General features: G+C 38.9%; 2 protein-coding genes across 10 annotated transcripts; one reads left to right on the top strand and one right to left on the bottom strand.

Annotated features, from left to right (window-relative positions):
- Positions 1 to 379: 379 nt before the first annotated feature.
- On the bottom strand, positions 380 to 7,718 carry LOC120484082 (uncharacterized). 9 transcript variants are annotated; one of them, XM_089124628.1, is made up of 6 exons: positions 3,472 to 3,790; positions 3,312 to 3,380; positions 3,079 to 3,198; positions 2,317 to 2,996; positions 2,185 to 2,250; positions 380 to 2,142 (listed from the first exon to the last, which is right to left on the bottom strand). In XM_089124628.1, the coding sequence occupies exons 1-6, from the start codon at positions 3,527 to 3,529 to the stop codon at positions 400 to 402; spliced, it is 2,736 nt and encodes a 911-aa protein (XP_088980754.1). In that variant the 5' UTR covers positions 3,530 to 3,790; the 3' UTR covers positions 380 to 399. The 9 variants fall into 9 exon arrangements, with proteins under 9 accessions (XP_088980754.1, XP_088980753.1, XP_088980756.1 ...); XM_089124627.1 differs by having other exon boundaries at positions 380 to 2,250; positions 3,472 to 3,788; XM_089124630.1 differs by having other exon boundaries at positions 380 to 912; positions 1,087 to 2,996; positions 3,472 to 3,786.
- An 8,604-nt stretch (positions 7,719 to 16,322) lies between these two features.
- Positions 16,323 to 19,805, top strand: pfn1 (profilin 1). Its single transcript, XM_039679114.2, has 4 exons — positions 16,323 to 16,438; positions 16,614 to 16,761; positions 17,990 to 18,185; positions 19,284 to 19,805. Exons 2-4 carry the CDS (start codon positions 16,630 to 16,632, stop codon positions 19,379 to 19,381), a joined length of 426 nt encoding a protein of 141 aa, XP_039535048.1. The 5' UTR covers positions 16,323 to 16,438; positions 16,614 to 16,629; the 3' UTR covers positions 19,382 to 19,805.
- The last annotated feature ends 73 nt before the right edge of the window (positions 19,806 to 19,878 follow it).

The following is a 19,878-nucleotide window of genomic DNA, read 5'->3' as shown; positions in this document are numbered from 1 at the left end:
AAATTTCAGAAATTGAATACTTAAATATGAATATAAAACACTACGGTACTCACTATATAAATTAAATATGAATGGATTCATATTAAGAATGCAAAAGAGATTATGAAAAGCAGTGTGAGAGTTGCACAGACAGTGGCAGCTGATGGGGTATAAATTATAAATGTATATAAAATGTATAAATTACAGTGCTCACAGTTGGCTGCTGAATACAAGAATAAAGAACACTTGAGTGGGGGGATAAAAAAAATACCCTTAGAATAGAGATTAAGGAATACAAAAGTAAAAGTGGCATGAATCACTTTGTTGGAATTACTTTGGAACGGATGATTTGCATGACATGTTCTAAAGCAGATAAAAAAAAGTTTAAAAAAAAAAGTACTTTGAGAACGACAACTGGTTTTATTGACTAAAAACAAGATCAGAAAGTGGCATATTTAGATATTTACTAGATTTGTTTGAGACTTTAGAGCATATGCACACTGTCATCTTCCCATCAACCTCAGTGGGGACATGGTTGCACTTGTTAGCTGGGACTAAGCTGGACTCTGTCAACTTCCCATCAACCTCAGCTGGGACTGAGCTGGACTCCTTCAACTTCCCATCAACCTTAGTGGACACATGGCTGGACTCATTAGCTGGGACTGAGCTAGACTTAGTCAACTTCCCATCAACCTCAGTGGACACATGGCTGGACTCCTTAGCTGGGACTGAGCTGGACTCCATCAACTTCCCCTCAACCTCAGTGGACACATGGCTGGACTCTTTAGCTGGGACTGAGCTGGACTCCATCAACTTCCCCTCAACCTCAGTGGACACATGGCTGGACTCTTTAGCTGGGACTGAGCTGGACTCAGTCAACTTCCCAGCAACCTCAGCTGGGACTGAGCTTGACTCAATCAACTTCCCATCAACCTCAGCTGGGACTGAGCTGGACTCCTTCAACTTCCCATCAACCTTAGTGGACACATGGCTGGACTCATTAGCTGGGACTGAGCTAGACTTAGTCAACTTCCCATCAACCTCAGTGGACACATGGCTGGACTCCTTAGCTGGGACTGAGCTGGACTCCATCAACTTCCCCTCAACCTCAGTGGACACATGGCTGGACTCTTTAGCTGGGACTGAGCTGGACTCCATCAACTTCCCCTCAACCTCAGTGGACACATGGCTGGACTCTTTAGCTGGGACTGAGCTGGACTCCATCAACTTCCCCTCAACCTCAGTGGACACATGGCTGGACTCTTTAGCTGGGACTGAGCTGGACTCCATCAACTTCCCCTCAACCTCAGTGGACACATGGCTGGACTCTTTAGCTGGGACTGAGCTTGACTCCATCAACTTCCCCTCAACCTCAGGGGACACATGGCTGGACTCTTTAGCTGGGACTGAGCTGGACTCAGTCAACTTCCCATCAACCTCAGTGGACAAATGGCTGGACTCTTTAGCTGGGACTGAGCTGGACTCCGTCAAATTCCCATTAGCCTCAGCTGGGACAGGGCTGGACTCTTTAGCTTGGATAGTGCTGGACTCCGTCAACTTCCCATCAACCTCAGTGGACACATGGCTGGACTCTTTAGCTGGGACTGAGCTGGACTCCATCAACTTCCCATCAACCTCAGCTGGGGCAGGGCTGGACTCTCTAGCTTGGATAGTGCTGGACTCCATCAACTTCCCATCAACCTCAGCTGGGGCAGGGCTGGACTCTTTAGCTTGGATAGTGCTGGACTCCATCAACTTCCCATCAACCTCAGTGGACACATGGCTGGACTCTTTAGCTGGGACCGAGCTGGACTCCGTCAACTTCCCATCAACCTCAGCTGGGACAGGGCTGGACTCTTTAGCTTGGATAGTGCTGGACTCCATCAACTTCCCATCAACCTCAGTGGACACATGGCTGGACTCTTTAGCTGGGACCGAGCTGGACTCCGTCAACTTCCCATCAGCCTCAGCTAGGACAGGGCTGGACTCTTTAGCTTGGATAGTGCTGGACGCAGTCAACTTCCCATCAACCTCAGTGGACACGTGGCTGGACTCTTTAGCTGGGACCGAGCTGGACTCGGTTAACTTCCCATTAACCTCAGCTGAGACAGGGCTGGACTCTCTAGCTTGGATAGTGCTGGACTCAGTCAACTTCCCATCAACCTCAGCTGAGACAGGGCTGGACTCCATCAACTTCCCCTCAACCTCAGGGGACACATGGCTGGACTCTTTAGCTGGGACTGAGCTGGACTCCGTCAACTTCCCATCAACCTCAGCTGGGACAGGGCTGGACTCTCTAGCTTGGATAGTGCTGGACTCCATCAACTTCCCATCAACCTCAGTGGACACATGGCTGGACTCTTTAGCTGGGACTGAGCTGGACTCCATCAACTTCCCATCAACCTCAGCTGGGACAGGGATGGACTCCATCAACTTCCCATCAACCTCAGTGGACACATGGCTGGACTCTTTAGCTGGGACCGAGCTGGGCTCCGTCAACTTCCCATCAACCTCAGCTGGGACAGGGCTGGACTCTCTAGCCTGGATAGTGCTGGACTCCGTCAACTTCCCATCAACCTCAGTGGATACATGGCTGGACTCTTTAGCAGGGACAGGGCTGGACTCCATCAACTTCCCATCAACCTCAGTGGACAAATGGCTGGACACTTTAGCTGGGACTGAGCTGGACTCCGTCAACTTCCCATCAACCTCAGCTGGGACAGGGCTGGACAATTTAGCTTGGACTGAGCTGGACTCAGTCAACTTTCCATCAACCTCAGCTGGGCAAGGGCTGGACAATTTAGCTTGGACTGAGCTGGACTCCTTCAATTTCCCATCAACCTCAGCTGGGACAGGGCTGGACTCTTTAGCTGGAACTGAGCTGGACTCTGTCAACTTCCCATCAACTTCAGTGGACACATGGCTGAACTCTTTAGCTAGGACAGGGCTGGACTCAGTCAACTTCCCACCAACCTTTTCGGGAAGACAGCTGGATTCCAGCAACTTCCCATCAATGCCTAAAGAAAATTGGTGCAATAAAAAGCTGTAGTTATCTTCCCTCATTGTCAAGATCAACCTTATTGCATCAGCACAAGTAACCTTTTTTGACAGTTAGCCCAGATGGATTCTGCAAAGAAAGCACAACTGCCATATCAGACTTCGCTACCACTGGCCATGTTGGATTTTTTTTGATCACACAAGGAAAAGACAAGGAGCCACCTGGAAAACAAAAGCCATTATTAACTTTAATACCAGAAGTCATCAGGCCTCAAACTTAAGTACATAGTGCAAAAAAAGGGCATAATGTTAACAACCACATAAGAATTACAAACCTTTGCTGTTCAAATATAATTGCTTAATACCAGACAGGTATAAATGACGCCCAACTGGAGAAGCAAAACCTGAAAACAAGATGTAAGGTTAAAAAAAATACATAAAGTTACATATGCATTTAACTTTTGAAACATTCCACTAGGGTGAAAAAAACTTTACCATTGCGCACCAGTTGGTGACACATACATACTAAAAACATAAAGTTTAAAACTGCCATCTTGATTACAGATTAAACAATCACCATGACCTGCTAAAACAGACCTCAAGCTAGGGCTTTTAAAATAACACAGATTTTCATCACCTGAGGCTGGTTGCATAAAAGACGCTAAGAACAGCACGTAATAAACTCCAACACCTGACTTGAATGAACCTAACAAAGTGCATGCAATATCACTAATTTGATCCAGGTTACCCTAGTCTGGATAATTGCGTGTGCAATTTTCTACAGGTCATCATTGATCGCGATACTGACGTAACAATTAAATTGATCCATCACAGCTAATAGGATTTTTTTTTTTTGCTGTTTTATGTGTTCGAAGCCCTATTTACATGAAGGGAAGACCCAGATATTTTCCCGTGGTTTGGCCTCTCATTTACACAAAAACTCTGTTTTTATCAATTATTTCTAAAAACTCCAGCCAAAGTGGAGATTTCTGAGAACACCGGTTATGTGTTGCCGTGTCAAGTCTGGGAGAAACCGGGTTTTAGGTTCTCAAACGTCACATTATGCACTAAAAAAATGCTTAACGTCATGTGAGCACCCTATGTTTGTTTACAGTTTGTTTAGCTATTGATCATGGATGCTGTTATATTGGCTACCTTTATTTAACCAGAAGAAAACTCATTGAGATTAAAAATCTCTTTTCCAAGAGTGTCCTGGCCAAGACATAGGCAGCAGCACAATTAACAAAGTTGCTGACATGAAAAACATATAGCATAAACATAAAACATATATAAGAAATAATGAGTTATAAGTCACCAAAGATAAACAACAGCAAGGATCATCCAAATAATGAATCATAACAACTGCAGCTAGTATGTGTAGCCTATGTGTAAATTCAAGTAATTAAAAGCAACCATTGAAACCGGTTCCTGAAGATTTAGGAAATTTTGCAGTTGATTCCAAGCGCTGGGGGCCGCATACATAAGCGACCATTTTCTCTGTTCAGTCTGGACATGAGGGACCGATAACAACAATAAGTCCTCAGAATGAAGACAATATTGTCCTGTGCCTTTCTTTTTAAAATAAGATTGAAGGTATGGGGGAAGCAGACCAAGAATAGCTTTGTAAATAAGAATGTGCCAGCTACGGGTGGACAATGAGGACCAACCAACCCGATTATAGAGAGCAGTGATGGGTAAGTGCTCTAAAGTTTGTGATGAACCTAAGGGCTTCGTGGTAAGCAGTATCCTACAATTTAAAGCATTGAATGGGTGCATGAATGTTAATAACATCGCCATAGTCCAGGACTGACATTAAATTGGCAGCAACAGGCCTAATTAAAAATGCCTGTTAAAATGCATTTTTACTTTTGTGCAAACGCTTTGGCCTGTTTGCATTTGCAAATACAACTGCTCTACTATATTCATAGACATATAAACTAGAGGTCACCTTGGGGTTCTAAGCATGCATCAAAACCGGCACCATCTTGGAACAGGGGTCTTGTCATAGGAAGTAGCAACGCTGCTATCTCTGCCTTTACTTTTAATTCATTGATGTGGTGGACTTTTGTGCAGCGTATGATGTTCACGGATGAAATCTGAAGTAGGAAGAATGTTTTTTTTTTTATTTAAAATTAAAAAAAAATTGGAATCAATGATAAATACATGTCTGACCGTTGGAACAAACCAAAAAAACGAGTAAAATCGCATTCATGATGATTTATGGTGATTTTATTTCCGTTAGACCTGTGTCTACATGGATGCATTAAAGTGGAGGGGCTCCCGTTTCAAGATGGCGGCTCTATTGACGCATTCGTTCCAATGAACTGCCGTAGCCAAGGTGACATCTAGAATACAGTATATGTCTATGTACTATATTGAGGAGCAGAGGCGAAGAAGTGCACGGATTCTGATTGGCTTGCATGGCTTTATCCTTCTACCTACACTGCCCGCCATAGGTTTGGCAGAGTTATGACGGCATATTTATGCAGGTTGATGTAAATGACAACTTCTTTTGAAAACGATGTTGTGTGCATGATGTTATTATTGAAAACGGAGGGGGGAAATATTTGTTTCTCTAAATGCCCAGCCATGTGTAAATATGGCCTGAGACATAGTGTTTTCCTCAGTGCAAAACTTACATTTCACAGGTATATTCTCTGTAAATGTTAGAAAGTCGTGCAAATATTTCCATTTTGCTGCTTAACTTCACATTGAATGAGAGTTGCTGTGTCAAATGGTGATAGTCGGACTTAAAATACAGTTTGCTTGGAAAATTAATATGCAATATTTTATAACAGTATTTTTTAATGAACTTTTTTTTTATATCAGCACTTTTCCAGAGAGATGACTGGTTTTATTAACTAAAAATGAGATCTGAAAGTGGCATATGTAGAGACAGACAGATCTACTTTCAGACTTTAGAGCACAAGCATTCAGTCAACATCAACTTAAGTGGGGACTTGGTGGGACTCTTCACCTAGGACATGGCTGGATTGTGTCAACTTCCGATCCAACTGTGAAGGAACTTGGCAGGACTCTTCACCTGGGACACGGTTGGGTTCGGTCAACTTCCAATCAAACTCAGAAGGATCTTGGCAAGACTCTTCACCTGGGACATGTTTGAATTCTGTCAACTTCCAATCCAACTCAGCAAGGACATGGCCGGTCCCAATCAACTTCCCATCAACCTCAGCAGGGACTAGGCTGGACGCTTCAGCTGGGACATGGCCAGTCCCAATCAACTTCCCATCAACCTCACCAGGAACTTGGTTGGACTCTTTACCTGGGACACGGTTGGATTCTGTCAACTTCCAACCCAACTCAGCAGGAACTTGGCAGGAAACTTCAGCTGGGACATGGCTGGTCCCAATCAACTTCCCATCAACCTCTGCAGGGACTTGGCAGGACTCTTCAGCTGGGACAGGGCTGGATTCTGTTAACTTCCCATCAAGCTCACTTGGGACATGTCGGGACTTCCCATCAACCTCAGGGGTGACACGGCAAGGCTCTTCGGCGGGGACACGGTGGGGCTCTTCGCCTAAAGAAAATTGGTGTGGTAAAAAAGGTAAGATTATCTTTCCTCGTGGTCAATATCAACCTTATAGCGTCAGTTAAAAAACAAAAACAAACACACACACAACCTTTTTGGTCAGTTACATCAGATGCATTCTGCAAAGACGTCAGAACAGCCACATTACACTTCACTACCACTGGCCATGTTTGATTTTGTTTGTTCACACGAAGAAAACACAAGGGGTCATCTGGAAACCAAAAGGTATTATTAACTTTAATACAAGAAGAAATCAGGCTTTGTTAAAGTCAACTATGGATGGTGTAAAAAAAAAAAACATGTTAACCACTATATAAGGGTTACAAACCTTTGCTAAATGAATTATGCCCAACTGGAAAAGCAAATCCTGAAAAAAAAGATATAAGGTTAAAAAAAGATAAAAAGTAACATACATATTTAAGTGAAAAAAAAAACATTACCATTGAGCACCAGTTGGTGAGACATAAATACTAAAAACATAAAGTTTGAAACTGACATCTTGATTGCGGATGAAACAATCACCAATCTATCTTTACTTTCTAAAACAAGCTTCAAGCCAGGGCTTTTGAAATAAAAGATTTTCATCACCTGGGTTTCTTGTTATAGTGAAATTGGTGACAGAGGACGTGCTCGTTAACATTCCTGTGCAACCATTGGTTGGTTGTGATTTTCAAAATGTTCAAAGAGGTTTTGACTTTATTTAGATTCAACAAGAAAAAGGGGCAGTATATTTAAAAACATATCAGATTATGTGACTTTTCCATTAAACCACACAAGTTTTTATCAGACACTAAAACAAAAATGGATAAGAGTGTTATCTCACTGGGCACATTTGGTGCGGTCTGATTGCTATTGTTATTTTTAAAATGTTCAAATAGGTATTAAATTTGGTTTCTACAAGAAAAGTGGGTAGTATCTTTATGAACATCAGATTGTGTGATTTTTTTCCATTAAACCAGACCAGTATTTATCAGACACAGACTTTTTTTTCACACTTGGCATATTTGGTCGGATTTCGAGCGCGATTGTTCCTGGTGCCCCCTGCAGCATTGGGCTGGTTTACACTAAACTTAAGTATATCAAAACCTTGTGCATTTGGATTCACTTTATGACTAGGAGCATTAATTCTTTGTTATTTCTTATCGTTTATTCTGATCACTTCCTTTTTCTTTATTTTATCCTTTGGCTTTGGCGGATTGTTTGAACTAGTGTTGGGGCGAGTAGCAGGAGCAACTACAACTTACTGTTGTGTTGTATTGCATCTATGGGCTCTATGCACGGCGTTATTTCCGGTGAAGGATTAAGGATGCTCGATAACTTCCGCCGATCATAGAGTCCAATGCAATACCGAGAATTTATATTGAATTTTATACTCCATGGTTATACTAATGAAACGTTAGTCACAAAAACAGATAAAACAGACACCCCTCGTTGTGTTTATGCTTCTTTTTAAAATTATATTAAATAAACATAACTATATATAAAATTACATCTAAACGTATGTACGTTTCGTTTCAAAGACGGGAGGACAGTAAATATTGAAGACTGCCATAATCCCGTTTTCTCCGGTTTTCCTCCGCTTTAATCTACACAACCGGAAATGGACGAGCATCCTTACGTCAAATGCGGAACTTATGCGTGCATATAGCCCATTTAATCATGTATATGCTTTGTTAAAATCAACTCAAAAGCAAGCTAAGATCACCAGTCTTACTTCTGTTGAAAATGACGACTGAGTGTAAACATTTCATTAGCAGTCCCATTACCAGGAATGCCGCTAATATAAGTCAAGAGAAAATGGTGCTTTGTTTTCAAGGATATTTCATTCATGTCCTGCACTGGAACACGGTACGTGAATCCGATTATTATTTATCTGCTTGCTGCTTGTCTGTTTGAGACACTATGGTTGTGCTTGATGTGGTTTGGATAAACTGTGGACTGGAAGTGTGTAGTTTCTGTCATGTGTGTTACACGCAGCGCTGGGATTTGCACAATCTTTGTGTGTGATTAAAGTTGTATGTGCTCCTGAGGTTGATTGATGAAGACGAGGCTGATGCGGTTATGGAGAGCAAAAGTTTGAACAGACAGAGTAATGAATATCATCTCACTCTGGAATCGATGGAATACAGACAATGACTTTGGCTGTTGAAGGACAATCTCCTTTAAATTATCTGTTGCCTGCTGCTGTTCCCTCTGATGTAAATGCAAATGTACAAAAGACTCTGAATCAAGGTGGGGAATGTTATACATTGACTTATGAGCATTTCATTGATGAGATCAAACCAACTGATAGCATCTCAAATGTTTACTGCAAATAAAAAGAGCACTTCTTCTGGTTCACGATCTAGTAGATCCTACATCATCTGCTCGTCTTCAGTGAGCTGAAGCTGAAGTGGCAGCTTTGTTAGCCAGTCAACAAATGTTGCATCAGAAGCATGCTGTGGAAGAAGAGCGTTTAAGAAAAAAAAAAGGAACAAATAGCCGTGTCTATAGCTAAAGAAGTTAATGTGCACATGTATGCTGATCAGGATGCTGCATATAGCCTACATTTGGAAGAAAATCAAGAAAGGAAAATGATGAAATTATATCCTCCACTTCAATCATAAGTCTGTAAATTCGAGTAAAATCACAGGCTTCGCTTATCCCGTGAATGCGCCACAAGAAATTCGGATACCTTTTCAGCTCTAAAGTTGCCTTTTAAGCTCAGAGCCAAATTAAGAGCAGTGGCGTGTGATTTCCAGGAAAACCATAATGACTTCTTCAGGTGGAGGTCGAAGACTGATTCGTCCTAAGGACTAAGGGAATTAGTTTTGCTACCACTGTAACAGGTGTGGAAGACATTAGGAAAACTAGGAAGAGTATCCTGACTTTGTTGTGGCGAAGAACATTTTGTCAATTCCTATACTGTGCTTGCCAATTGCAGATATATGTGCAACATAATCACAAATATATAGAGAAAAATATACTTCAATACATTTCTTGAAGCTTCAGTTTGCAGTTTTTACTTTGTCGCCATCTCTGTTCGAAATCTGCAATTGCTGTAAATACATGACATCCGATCAAATGACCTCATCTTTTGTGCTCAAAACTGACTGCATTCACACAAGCAGCGTGTATATGATATAGGTTGCGTGCAGATTATAAATCGTGCCGTTCTCGACAATGTACCTTTGTAAAAGTGGGGATTTATCACTTGAAGAACAAATATTGACACAGATTGCGCATAGAGATTTAGGATTCAAACTCTCTTCAATAGAAAACAGATTCCCGTTTTCATCACATTATACAAATATCCACACAATTGCAAATGTAACATTGAATTTATACAGCAGTTCAACAAACGACTGTATTAATATTAAGTGATGTTCATTTTAAACTAAGTACCGGTATCGTCAGTAGCCTATTTTTTTTTTTTTTTTTTTTTGCGAAAATCAATAATTGTTGACTTCTGATTTATAAGTGTGAAGCTACTTTGAAACTATCTGTATTACAAGGGGCTGTAGTTAAAAATTGCTTAAACACTTAAACCACATTAAGTATTTTGGAGTATGAACACCTAAACTTTACCTGATGCCTTGAAACTCAGGGTGGATGAACTTTGTACTGTTGAGATGTTCTTGCAAATGTGGAAGTTGCTCAGTTTGTCTATCTCCCCACAAGGTGGCGCTGTTCACACCACACAAAAAAACAACAACCCTGAAACGCAAAACCTGCATTCCTCAGAGAATTCCCCCAGCATGTTAAAACAGGTCAGCAGATCGATATGCAGAAGTGAGTGTTAGTGTTTGTCTTTCTGTGACATCTATTTAGCAACACGCAGTTTCCTGTCTATTGGTACTAAAGGTTAGTACAATCTTTAAATTACTAAGCTGCCTAAAAAGAGACACGTGTGCACTTCAATGTGATGTGAACTGCATTTAGACTTTCACTTTCTCACTGACACTTTTTCAAGATCTCCCACACATTCTCTCACTTCCTAGTTTGCCTAAAAAGGGCATATTATACTGAGGGTAGTGTGTGTGTGTGTGTGTGTGTGCAGGTTTGGCTATACTTGTGAGGGCTCACTTGTAGAGAGACAACTGACAAGTGAGGACTCTTTACTAAATGCCACTAGTTAAAAAAGGCTTATAAACCAGCCAAAACGTTCATATTTAAATCTAGTGTTTTCCTCATGTTTCTGTGAGGCTTGTGTTTAGAAAAAAGAAAATTAACCTGATATAAAATCAATAGAAGTCTAGGCAATGTCCTCACTAATTTTGTGAAATGTGTGTGTGTGCAATCAAACAGAGGTTATATGAGAGGAAGAGGTTGTGAGAAGAAAACAGGATGAGTGGAAATGCGAAAGAAACCGAGAGGAGGGTTTTTAAGATCAGATGAGAATCCTCACATGTATAACAGACAGTTTCTCCACTTCCTGTCAGAGACGGGAAGTCACAGAGTCAGTGCAGCACTGAAGCTGTGTGTGTGCGTGTTCCTTTTTTGCATCTTTATCATTGGGTTAAATTTGAGGCAGTTTATTAGTAGTTGTCTGCTGCTCAACATCTCACCTTAACACCCGATCAATGGGCTGTTTCACACTATAACTATCAGTGCAATTGAACCCTGTGAATGGTGCCAACCCTGATCTGGAGCAAAATTTTGACATTTTAAAAGTGGTTGACTTACAAAATATAGAAGTCACAGTGATGTGATAAAAAAACTTAACACTAAGTAATGGTATCTATTCTTAAAATCATGCGTTTTGTCTGGTTGCTTTACCTTCATGGCAGTATGTCGTGTGGCATTTCGTGTGCTTTGTCATTTTAAAGCACGCAATTGTTCTCAAAGCTCATTACATTTGCAGAATGGATATTTTCTTCCATGTTTGACTGGCAAATTAGTTTCCTCTTCACACACAAGGCTTTTTCTTAGCCAACCACAAACTCCACCCAGAAATACAAGCCGACATCGACAGCATGTTGTTAGACTGCAGAATTTCCATCTAGCTCAACCTATAAAACAAAAATTAGCATGGCTGTGAATGTTTACCTCATAAAAAATTTAAAAAAAAAATGTATAACACATAAACCTTTTAGCACAGACTCACCGAGTGTAAGTGTCGTCATAAGCTTCGCATGTCAATGTGATTTTAACTTCAAGTTTATAAAACAGCATTTGAAATGTTAGGAGTACTACACTACCCATAATCCCACAGTCAGAGAAGGCTTTGTTACAATGGAAACAACAGACCTTCATCAGCCACAGCCCACTTCCACAAACCACTGCGAAACAGTTTCAATGAACTCAATCTACTTATATGTGGATTTATCAAGCAATGGGTGTCAACCATCAGTAATCATTTACTCATAATCAGTGACTATAAGTTTTTTATTTACAGTATATGGATCTAATCAAGTTTTTTTTTTTTTTTTTGTGAATTTCCCCAAAGTGTCTAAGATCAGCGTTACATAAAGCTCCTTAACTGTAATTTTCCTAAGTATAGCATAAGTTTGGGAAAATTTCTCTAGTAATGATCATTTGTTTGACTTGCGAGTGACGCAGCTTCCGTTAACCATATTTGATCAATGTGCTTATATGTAATTTGATCAATGTTTATATGTTAATAAACACCTAAATTAAAATCTGTTTATCATGTAAACCGGCCGATCGTGTATCGTTAGGCTCGGTTCACACAGAACGTGTTTTCCATTCCACTGCGATACTTTTCATGTGTTTTTCTATCTAAACGCGCACTAGACGGATGTAATTTTTGTTATTTATGTTCATTGTAATGGAAAAGAACCATTATGACTGAAATTCCTAAAAAAAAACACATTTTTTTAAAGATGCTTTATGCAAGAAGGCACATAACTTTCTGTTTAACTGTGTTTATCTAGAGCTCTGGACTTTGTACTATTATTTTAGTGATTAAATGAGCTTTTTATTGACTGAAGATCTATGATTATGCAATCTCTCTGCTTGCTTCGCTCAAGAAGGCCTATCGCTGATCAGTTGTCTTGATAAACTCAAAGATACGAATGTCTCTGCTCTGCCTGCTGGCCTCGAATACTTTCTACACAGCCAGCAAAAAGATTCTTAGTCCTGTGCGCGCGTGTGTGTGTGTGTGTGTGTGGTGTGTATTTGCCTGCCTTGCAGGCACACATTCTCTTTTCACTACATTAGTCAGCGTGTGTTCGCATGTTATGATAGAAACGTCTCACTCTGGTCTAACCAGTGAGAACATGAGCATGAATTCCTCAGCTCCAGTAGAGATTTTGGGTAACACTTTTCAACAAGGTTCATTACAACTAACCATGAGAAATACTGTGTTTGTTAAACTGCTGTTCATTGTTTTTATAGTTCACAGTGCATTAACTTATGTTAACAAGAATAAAGGATTAGTAAATATTGAAATTAATATTAAAGATTAATTAATGCTGTGTAAGTGAAGTTCATTATTAGTTTATGCTAACTAAAGTAGTTAACTAATGAACCTTAGTAAAGTGTTACAAGATGCTCCTTTTTAACATCAAAAATTGTTTTTGTGAATTAACTTCACAGTCCATTAACTAACCAACATTAGCGAAGATTTATGAATGCTTTTAAAAAAAATATATCGCTCATTGTCTGTTTGTTAGCTATGCATTTACTAATGTTAACAAATGGGAACTTATTGTGAAGTACTACCCATTTTCCTGAATGAAACACTTACTGCAATACAGCAGTCGTGCAGTAAATGTCACGTGCCCTGTGTGTTTGCATGTGTGTGTATTTGCCTGCCTCGTAGTAAATGCATAGCTAACATCAACAGATAATGAGCAATATATTTTTATAAACATTCATTAATCTTTATGTTAGTTAATGCACTGTGAATGAAGCAAATTCACAAAAACAACCTATGAATTCACAAAAACCTATTGATTTAAAAAAATGTATCAGTTAGTGTTAAAAATGAACATTGAAGCTCTGGCTTTAATGCTATAGAAGTATTGTTCATTGTTAGTTCATGCCACCTAACTAATGTCAATGTACCAGGAAATCTAATGTGAATCTCAAATAAAAAGTCCCTTAAAAGTGAAAGCGTTGAATGCAACTGATAATAAAAAATAAAAAAACTGAAATGCACAATATAATTGCTAGTTTTTCTTCTGAATCCTAGACTAACTTTGGCATGTTTTTGACCGGTTTCTTGGCCTGTTAAAGGATGAAATGTTACGGCTCTGTTCTCGCCTCGTTCTCTCGCATGGCACGATCTGATTGGTTCCTCCAGCTGTCACTTCTCGGTGTCGTCTGGTCAGCTCTGATAGGACAACACGAGAAGAGAGATTATCTTCACCGCAGCATCTTCTCACAGTCAGACACAGTAGTGGAATGAAATTCAGTTCATCTCATTCACTGTAGTCTCTGTAATTCTTCCTGTCATATCATGCAGTTTGCAGATTCACAAACAGGATGTTGTGGTGAAGATCTGCTGTATTTTGCCGCCTCCTTTTTTTCTCTGTCGCTTTGCAAACGGCCAAACTCCGGCCTAACCCACGACACACTCCAGATCAGCTTAAACCTGTACACTTTAATTCAGATTTAAAGTCAGAATGAAGTCAGGAAGGGGGAGACTTGAGTGAAACTGCATCTGTGAATCAAAGCAAGTCCATCTGAGAACCTTTAAAACACAAGAACAAGTCTGTTATCTGAGTATCATGATGCAGGAGCCTGTTTGACAAGCTTTTAAAGGGAAACAATAAGGATTCTTGTCATTATTTCCCCACCTTTGCATTTTCTGTGCAACACAAAATAAGAATAGTTGAAGAATCTTGATGCAGCTCTTTTCCAATTCTTAAGGTCTTTGCTAAATGAGTCCCAAATGTTGGTATTTCGTTTTTTTAACATCCCAAAAACTTGTCACGCACAGAAACCTTGCATACGGAGTCCGATGCGTATTAATTAGATTCAGGTTGTTTCATTTAGTGCCATGTCAGCATCCAGGGCTATTTTCATGGCAAAAATTAAATGACAAAAATACAATAAAAAATAAAAATAAAATAAAAAACAGCAAGATTTTTTTTTAATTAATATATGAAAAATAAAAAATCCAAAACCTTTTCAGGCATAATCGTACTAAATAAGTCCTTAAGTGAGGTGACTTCATAAAAAAGCATTCTACTTATATTAAGTCGAGGACAATCAAATAAAATGTTCAACAGTTAATCTTACAAAATAGTTGGGTCTTCACCTTTACGCGTAGTAATTAAGCCATTGGGTAAAAATTCGCGAAACATTACAAAATGGTGTCTTCAAGCAGTGAGGATGATTCTGTTGTCCTCTCAATAAGGAAATATTGACCCAATAAAAGGAAATATTGGGTTCTTTCAAATCTAGAGATTGCGTAGAGAAGGTCCATCCTGTTCTCCAAGCTGTTCCGCAATTATCTGCTGCAATCTGTCTTTATATTCATTTCTCTTTTGTATTCCGCGCTTTCTTTGTCATCCAGTGCTTTGTGTTGCGACTCTTGCGAGACGAAGTGGATCAACTTGTCAGACGCCATTCTGTATTTTTGCGTTAGCTTGTAAGGTGGCTCTGAATGGTCAAAACAACTCTTAAATGCTTGCTACGAAAGTTTTGCAGAAAGCGTGATTCGCGACGTCGTATTTATTTTTTAATGTGCGAAAATTTCGAAGGACTTTAGTCTAAAAAACATCATAAAACTATCATAATATGACTTGTATGACATCCATGCTAACAGGGAAAATTTTCAGAAAGTTCTGGCGAGGTTCTTTCAAACATTCTTCCAGTATTAGAACTTTGGTTTAATGTTATGTAATGTTCTTAAAACGTTAGCACAAAAATGTTATTTATACTTTGTTCATTTAACTATTTAGAATGTATTTACTTCTTTTCTTTTTTTACCTGGACATTTTAAGCATTCTGAGAACATTCAGAAATTACGTTTTCATAACTTAATGTTAGCAAATGTTATCAGAAGGTATTTTTGTTAGCTGGTAGCATGTATTCAAAACGCGACGTGCCATTTCGAATATGTGGAAGTGTGAAGAAGATTTTAGAGCTGCAACTTTTAGAGCTGCGACTCTGTTCCTCATTCAAAACTATCATATGACTATGATCCATGTATGGTGTTTTTACATTCGTTGTTTATTAACACCCAAAAATGAAAATGCAGTCATTCTTTACTCACCCTCAAGTTGTTCCAAACCTGTATGAGTTTCTTTCTTCTGCTAAACACAAAAGAAGACATTTTGAAGAATGTTGGCAACCAGACAGTTGACAGTAGCCATTGACACCCATAGTAGGAAAAGAAAATACTATGGAAGTCAATGGCTACTGAGAACTATCTGGTTACCAACATTCACACTTTAACATTTTAGGTGAAGTAGGCCTTTAAAATGCATCTGCACATAACAATACATCACTCAACATTTGAAGTGGATGAAAACCTTTCAATCAAAGTTATACATGAATTTTGAACAATACCCAGTATTAGTCAGGACAACTTTGATTAACTGTTTTTGATCCACTTCAAATGTTGACTACTTAATTTGAATGATGACGGCCACTCAAGACTTAAATGTTCTTCTTGATTTAAAAAAAAATCCAGATTGTATTTAGCACATGCTTTATTCCTCCTTATCATAAATGCATTTAAATATAGGCCAACAATAGCCTACACTACTGTTTGTGCACTGAATGTACACTATGTGCAACTCTTGCCACTGATTTATCTGCTCATTTGTTTAGCTGCAAATGCATCCAAAAAGCAAACTTTGCGAGTTCACGTATCGTGCATCTTCAGTATGTTTAGCATAAGTGTCTCGCGCGGTGCGGAAGTGGCCCGTAGGGCAGGGCGCGCGCTCATTGCTGCATATAAACCAACACGGACTTCCTCAAACTCACTTTGCATCGAAGCAGAGACGCATTCAGGTACTTTCCTTCTCTTATCGCTTGTATTTTTTTTTTTTTAAATCTCTTTCCTGGAGCTTTCGCGGCATGGATGATAAGTGACGCGATTCAAGTTCTCTTAAGCAGCAGAGTAAAGACAAGTCATGCGTGTTTATACTTATATTAATGATTTTTGATCTTGTTTTATTGCTTTCAGATCTAAAGCAGCAGTCATGAGCTGGGACAGCTACATCAGCAGCCTGACCAAGAGCGAATGGGTGGATGATGCGGTCATTCTCGGTACGACACCGGGTCAGGAGTCCGTTTGGGCTTCGGCGCCGGGCGGCTGGCTCAGCCAAGTCACGGTACAACATTTACACACTAAACCGTTATTTTTGTTCGCTTGTTTCGTTTGATTATGATTTATTTACGTAGTTATTTGTTTGAATGGTACTAGTTTTTGTTACTTACATGTTCTGTCGTCCGCTTATAAAAGTCGTTGGAAATCAGGATGCGCTCGCAGCATTGCTGATTATAACGGTAGTTCTCGTTGTGTGAAGCCACAAACTTTGCTATAAGTTTCGTGACAGTAAATTTCTGTAGTTTTCATTAGTTTGATGCAGGGTAACACGAATATATCTCCTTCAAATCGACCGTTAATTCATTCGCGGTGAATTTCCTCACAGCAGTCGCGCGGAGTTCTGTGAACTGCTCCTTATTTGGTCATCGTGCTGAAAGGCGGAAGTGGGTACCTCTCTCTTTCTCTCTCTCGCTGCGCGCGCGCCCCGCTTCCGCCCATGGTGCGCGTACTCTCGTGCTGAAAAAAAAAATATATAGCATAAGCTATTAAATATTTAGAATACATTTTTGTGAGAGATACAATCTCCATTAAGTGAAACTATCGTCTGTGCGTCTAATGTAAAGCACAATTCTAATGTTTTGACCCCTAATTTCACCGTGTGTGTGCACTTCCTTTCTTGGCTTCCTCTCGCTAACTTTCATTTTGACTTGACTTTGGATCTCTTTATATATATATATATATATATATATATATATTGCACACTGAGTCTGAAAGTATAGCATATATTTAATACACACGCACACATACATATATAGCTATACACACACACACGTGTGTGTGTGTGTCCAGTTGTGTGTTTCTATTTCCCCATTCTTGTTGAAACATGCAGCTCAGACTTTTAAAGAATTTAGAGATGCCGTCTCTATCTGTGACCGCAGTAGACCACAGCTTATCTGGGGTTGTAGTGTTCATGCTGGTTCATCTAACCAGAGAACCACTGAACATGTAAACAGAGAGAAACTGAGTTCAGCATCTAAAATATACACTTCTTTAGACTTCAGTGTTCATTTGAACCTAAAATCTTATTCAAACATGGCATTAGAGGACAAAACATTGTGTTTTGCTTGTCTTGAGGTGAGCGTCGTCGTCTTCAGGAACATGACAAAACATGAGCCGCGCAAGAATCTGTGTGTGAAATGTTTCTACATGTTTCAGCATGTGTTTCTGGACCATTTTATCACCCATCACAATCCACACTCACTGTGTGTGTGTGTGTGTGTGTGTGTCTGCAGGCAGGAGAGGTTCAGGCTATGATAGCTGGTGACCGTGGGTCTCTGTTTGCCAATGGTGTGACTCTGGCTGGCAGAAAGTGCACAGTGTTGAGAGACGCTCTGAATGTGGACGGCCAGCACACCATGGACATCAAGATGAAGACCTCAGAGAAAGAGCCCGACCCTTTTTCATTCACCATCGGCAGATCTCATAAAGGTGAGACTCGCTGTGACAAAGCAGAAAATATGTGTGGCTACATCACGAATTATACACTATTTTACACGTTACAGGATGTTGAGCATCACACATTGCAAAATGTTTCAGTGCTTCTTGATATATTAAATATAATTATTATATATTATATTGTAGTGTATATACACATTTAATTTTAATTTATTTTTTACAAATGTAATGTCATTTTTTTTGTTTAGATTCTGGGGTGAATATTGGCCTGGACATGTTTTATAGGCCTATATAAAGTTTATGCAAATGTTGCATGCAAATATATTAAATATATTGATTTAATTTTATTTCCATTTCTTAAGATTCTGGGGTAGATTTCACCTAAACATGTTTTATATTTAAAGTATACACGAATATTATGTAAATATATTAAAAATATGTATTTTACATTTAGTTTTAATTTATAATTTATTTATATTTCTTTAGATTCTGGGATAAAAATTCAATCTAGACAGTTATTTTTTATGTTTTATATATATATATATATATATGTGTGTGTATATATATAACATTTGCATAAACTTTATATAGGCCTATATATTTATATGTGTGTGTGTGTCTAACTATATTAAAAATATTTCATAATTATTTCAGTAATTATTTTTTTATATTTATAAAAAATATTTCATTAATTCATAATTAATTGATTATTCAAACTTTTATTGATATTTCTTTGGATTCTGGGATGGAATTCAATCTAGACAGGTTTTTTATGTTTTTATATATATATATATATAACATTTGCATAAACTTTATATAGGCATATATATGTATATATAATACAAATATTATTTGTAAATATATTACAAATATTTTATAATTATTTCAGTAATTATTTTATTTATAAAAAATATTTAATTAATTAATAATTGATTGATTATTCAAACTTTTATTGATATTTCTTTAGATTCTGGGATGAAATTTGACTAGACATGTTTTTATATATAAAGCATACACAAATATTTTATAAAAAAAAACAAACACTTATTTTATATTTAATTTGAATGTATTAATAATAAATCATTCATATTTTGCTTGTGAGATTTATTTCTCTCTCTTTCTCTCTCTCAGCGGTAATCATTGCTAAAGGAGTAAAAGATGCTCACGGAGGGAAAATCAACCCACTCGTTTTTGACATGACTGCATACCTCAGGAAGATGAACATGTGAACAAGCCCCGCCCCCTGCCCTACTTACTCCGCCCACTTTACCACTTCATCTGTCGGCCATCTTCAGGAATCCATTCCAGAAGCCAGAAGAACAGATCCAAGATCAAACAAACTTCATCATCATCATCATCATCATCATGTCCGTTTTAACATTCCAGGAGTTTGAGATCTTGTTTCTCCTCGTCATCTCTCCAGTCAGGCAGTGGAACGCAAACTCTAGTTTATATCAAACTCATTTATAGTTTTATCATTAATTAATTGATTGACTTACGGTACTATAGTATTTTCGCTGTTTCGGACGGGCGGAGCGTCAAGTCAAACGGTTTTCCTATTTGATTGTATGATTGTTTGTGTCAAATCCTGCTGAACAAACCCCAGATTCTGACTGTTAGATGCCAAATAAAGAGAGAATGAGTTTCTGTGGAGCTGCTCCTGTCCGTGTGTTCATGTGGGAGGAACAGACCGGGGCGTAACACACCACACGACACACGTCACGAC

The sequence above is a fragment of the Pimephales promelas genome, chromosome 20, assembly GCF_988280905.1.
Source record: "Pimephales promelas chromosome 20, fPimPro1.hap1.1, whole genome shotgun sequence".
In the NCBI taxonomy this organism is placed as follows: domain Eukaryota; kingdom Metazoa; phylum Chordata; class Actinopteri; order Cypriniformes; family Leuciscidae; genus Pimephales; species Pimephales promelas.
This window is presented reverse-complemented; position numbering and strand designations above follow the sequence as displayed.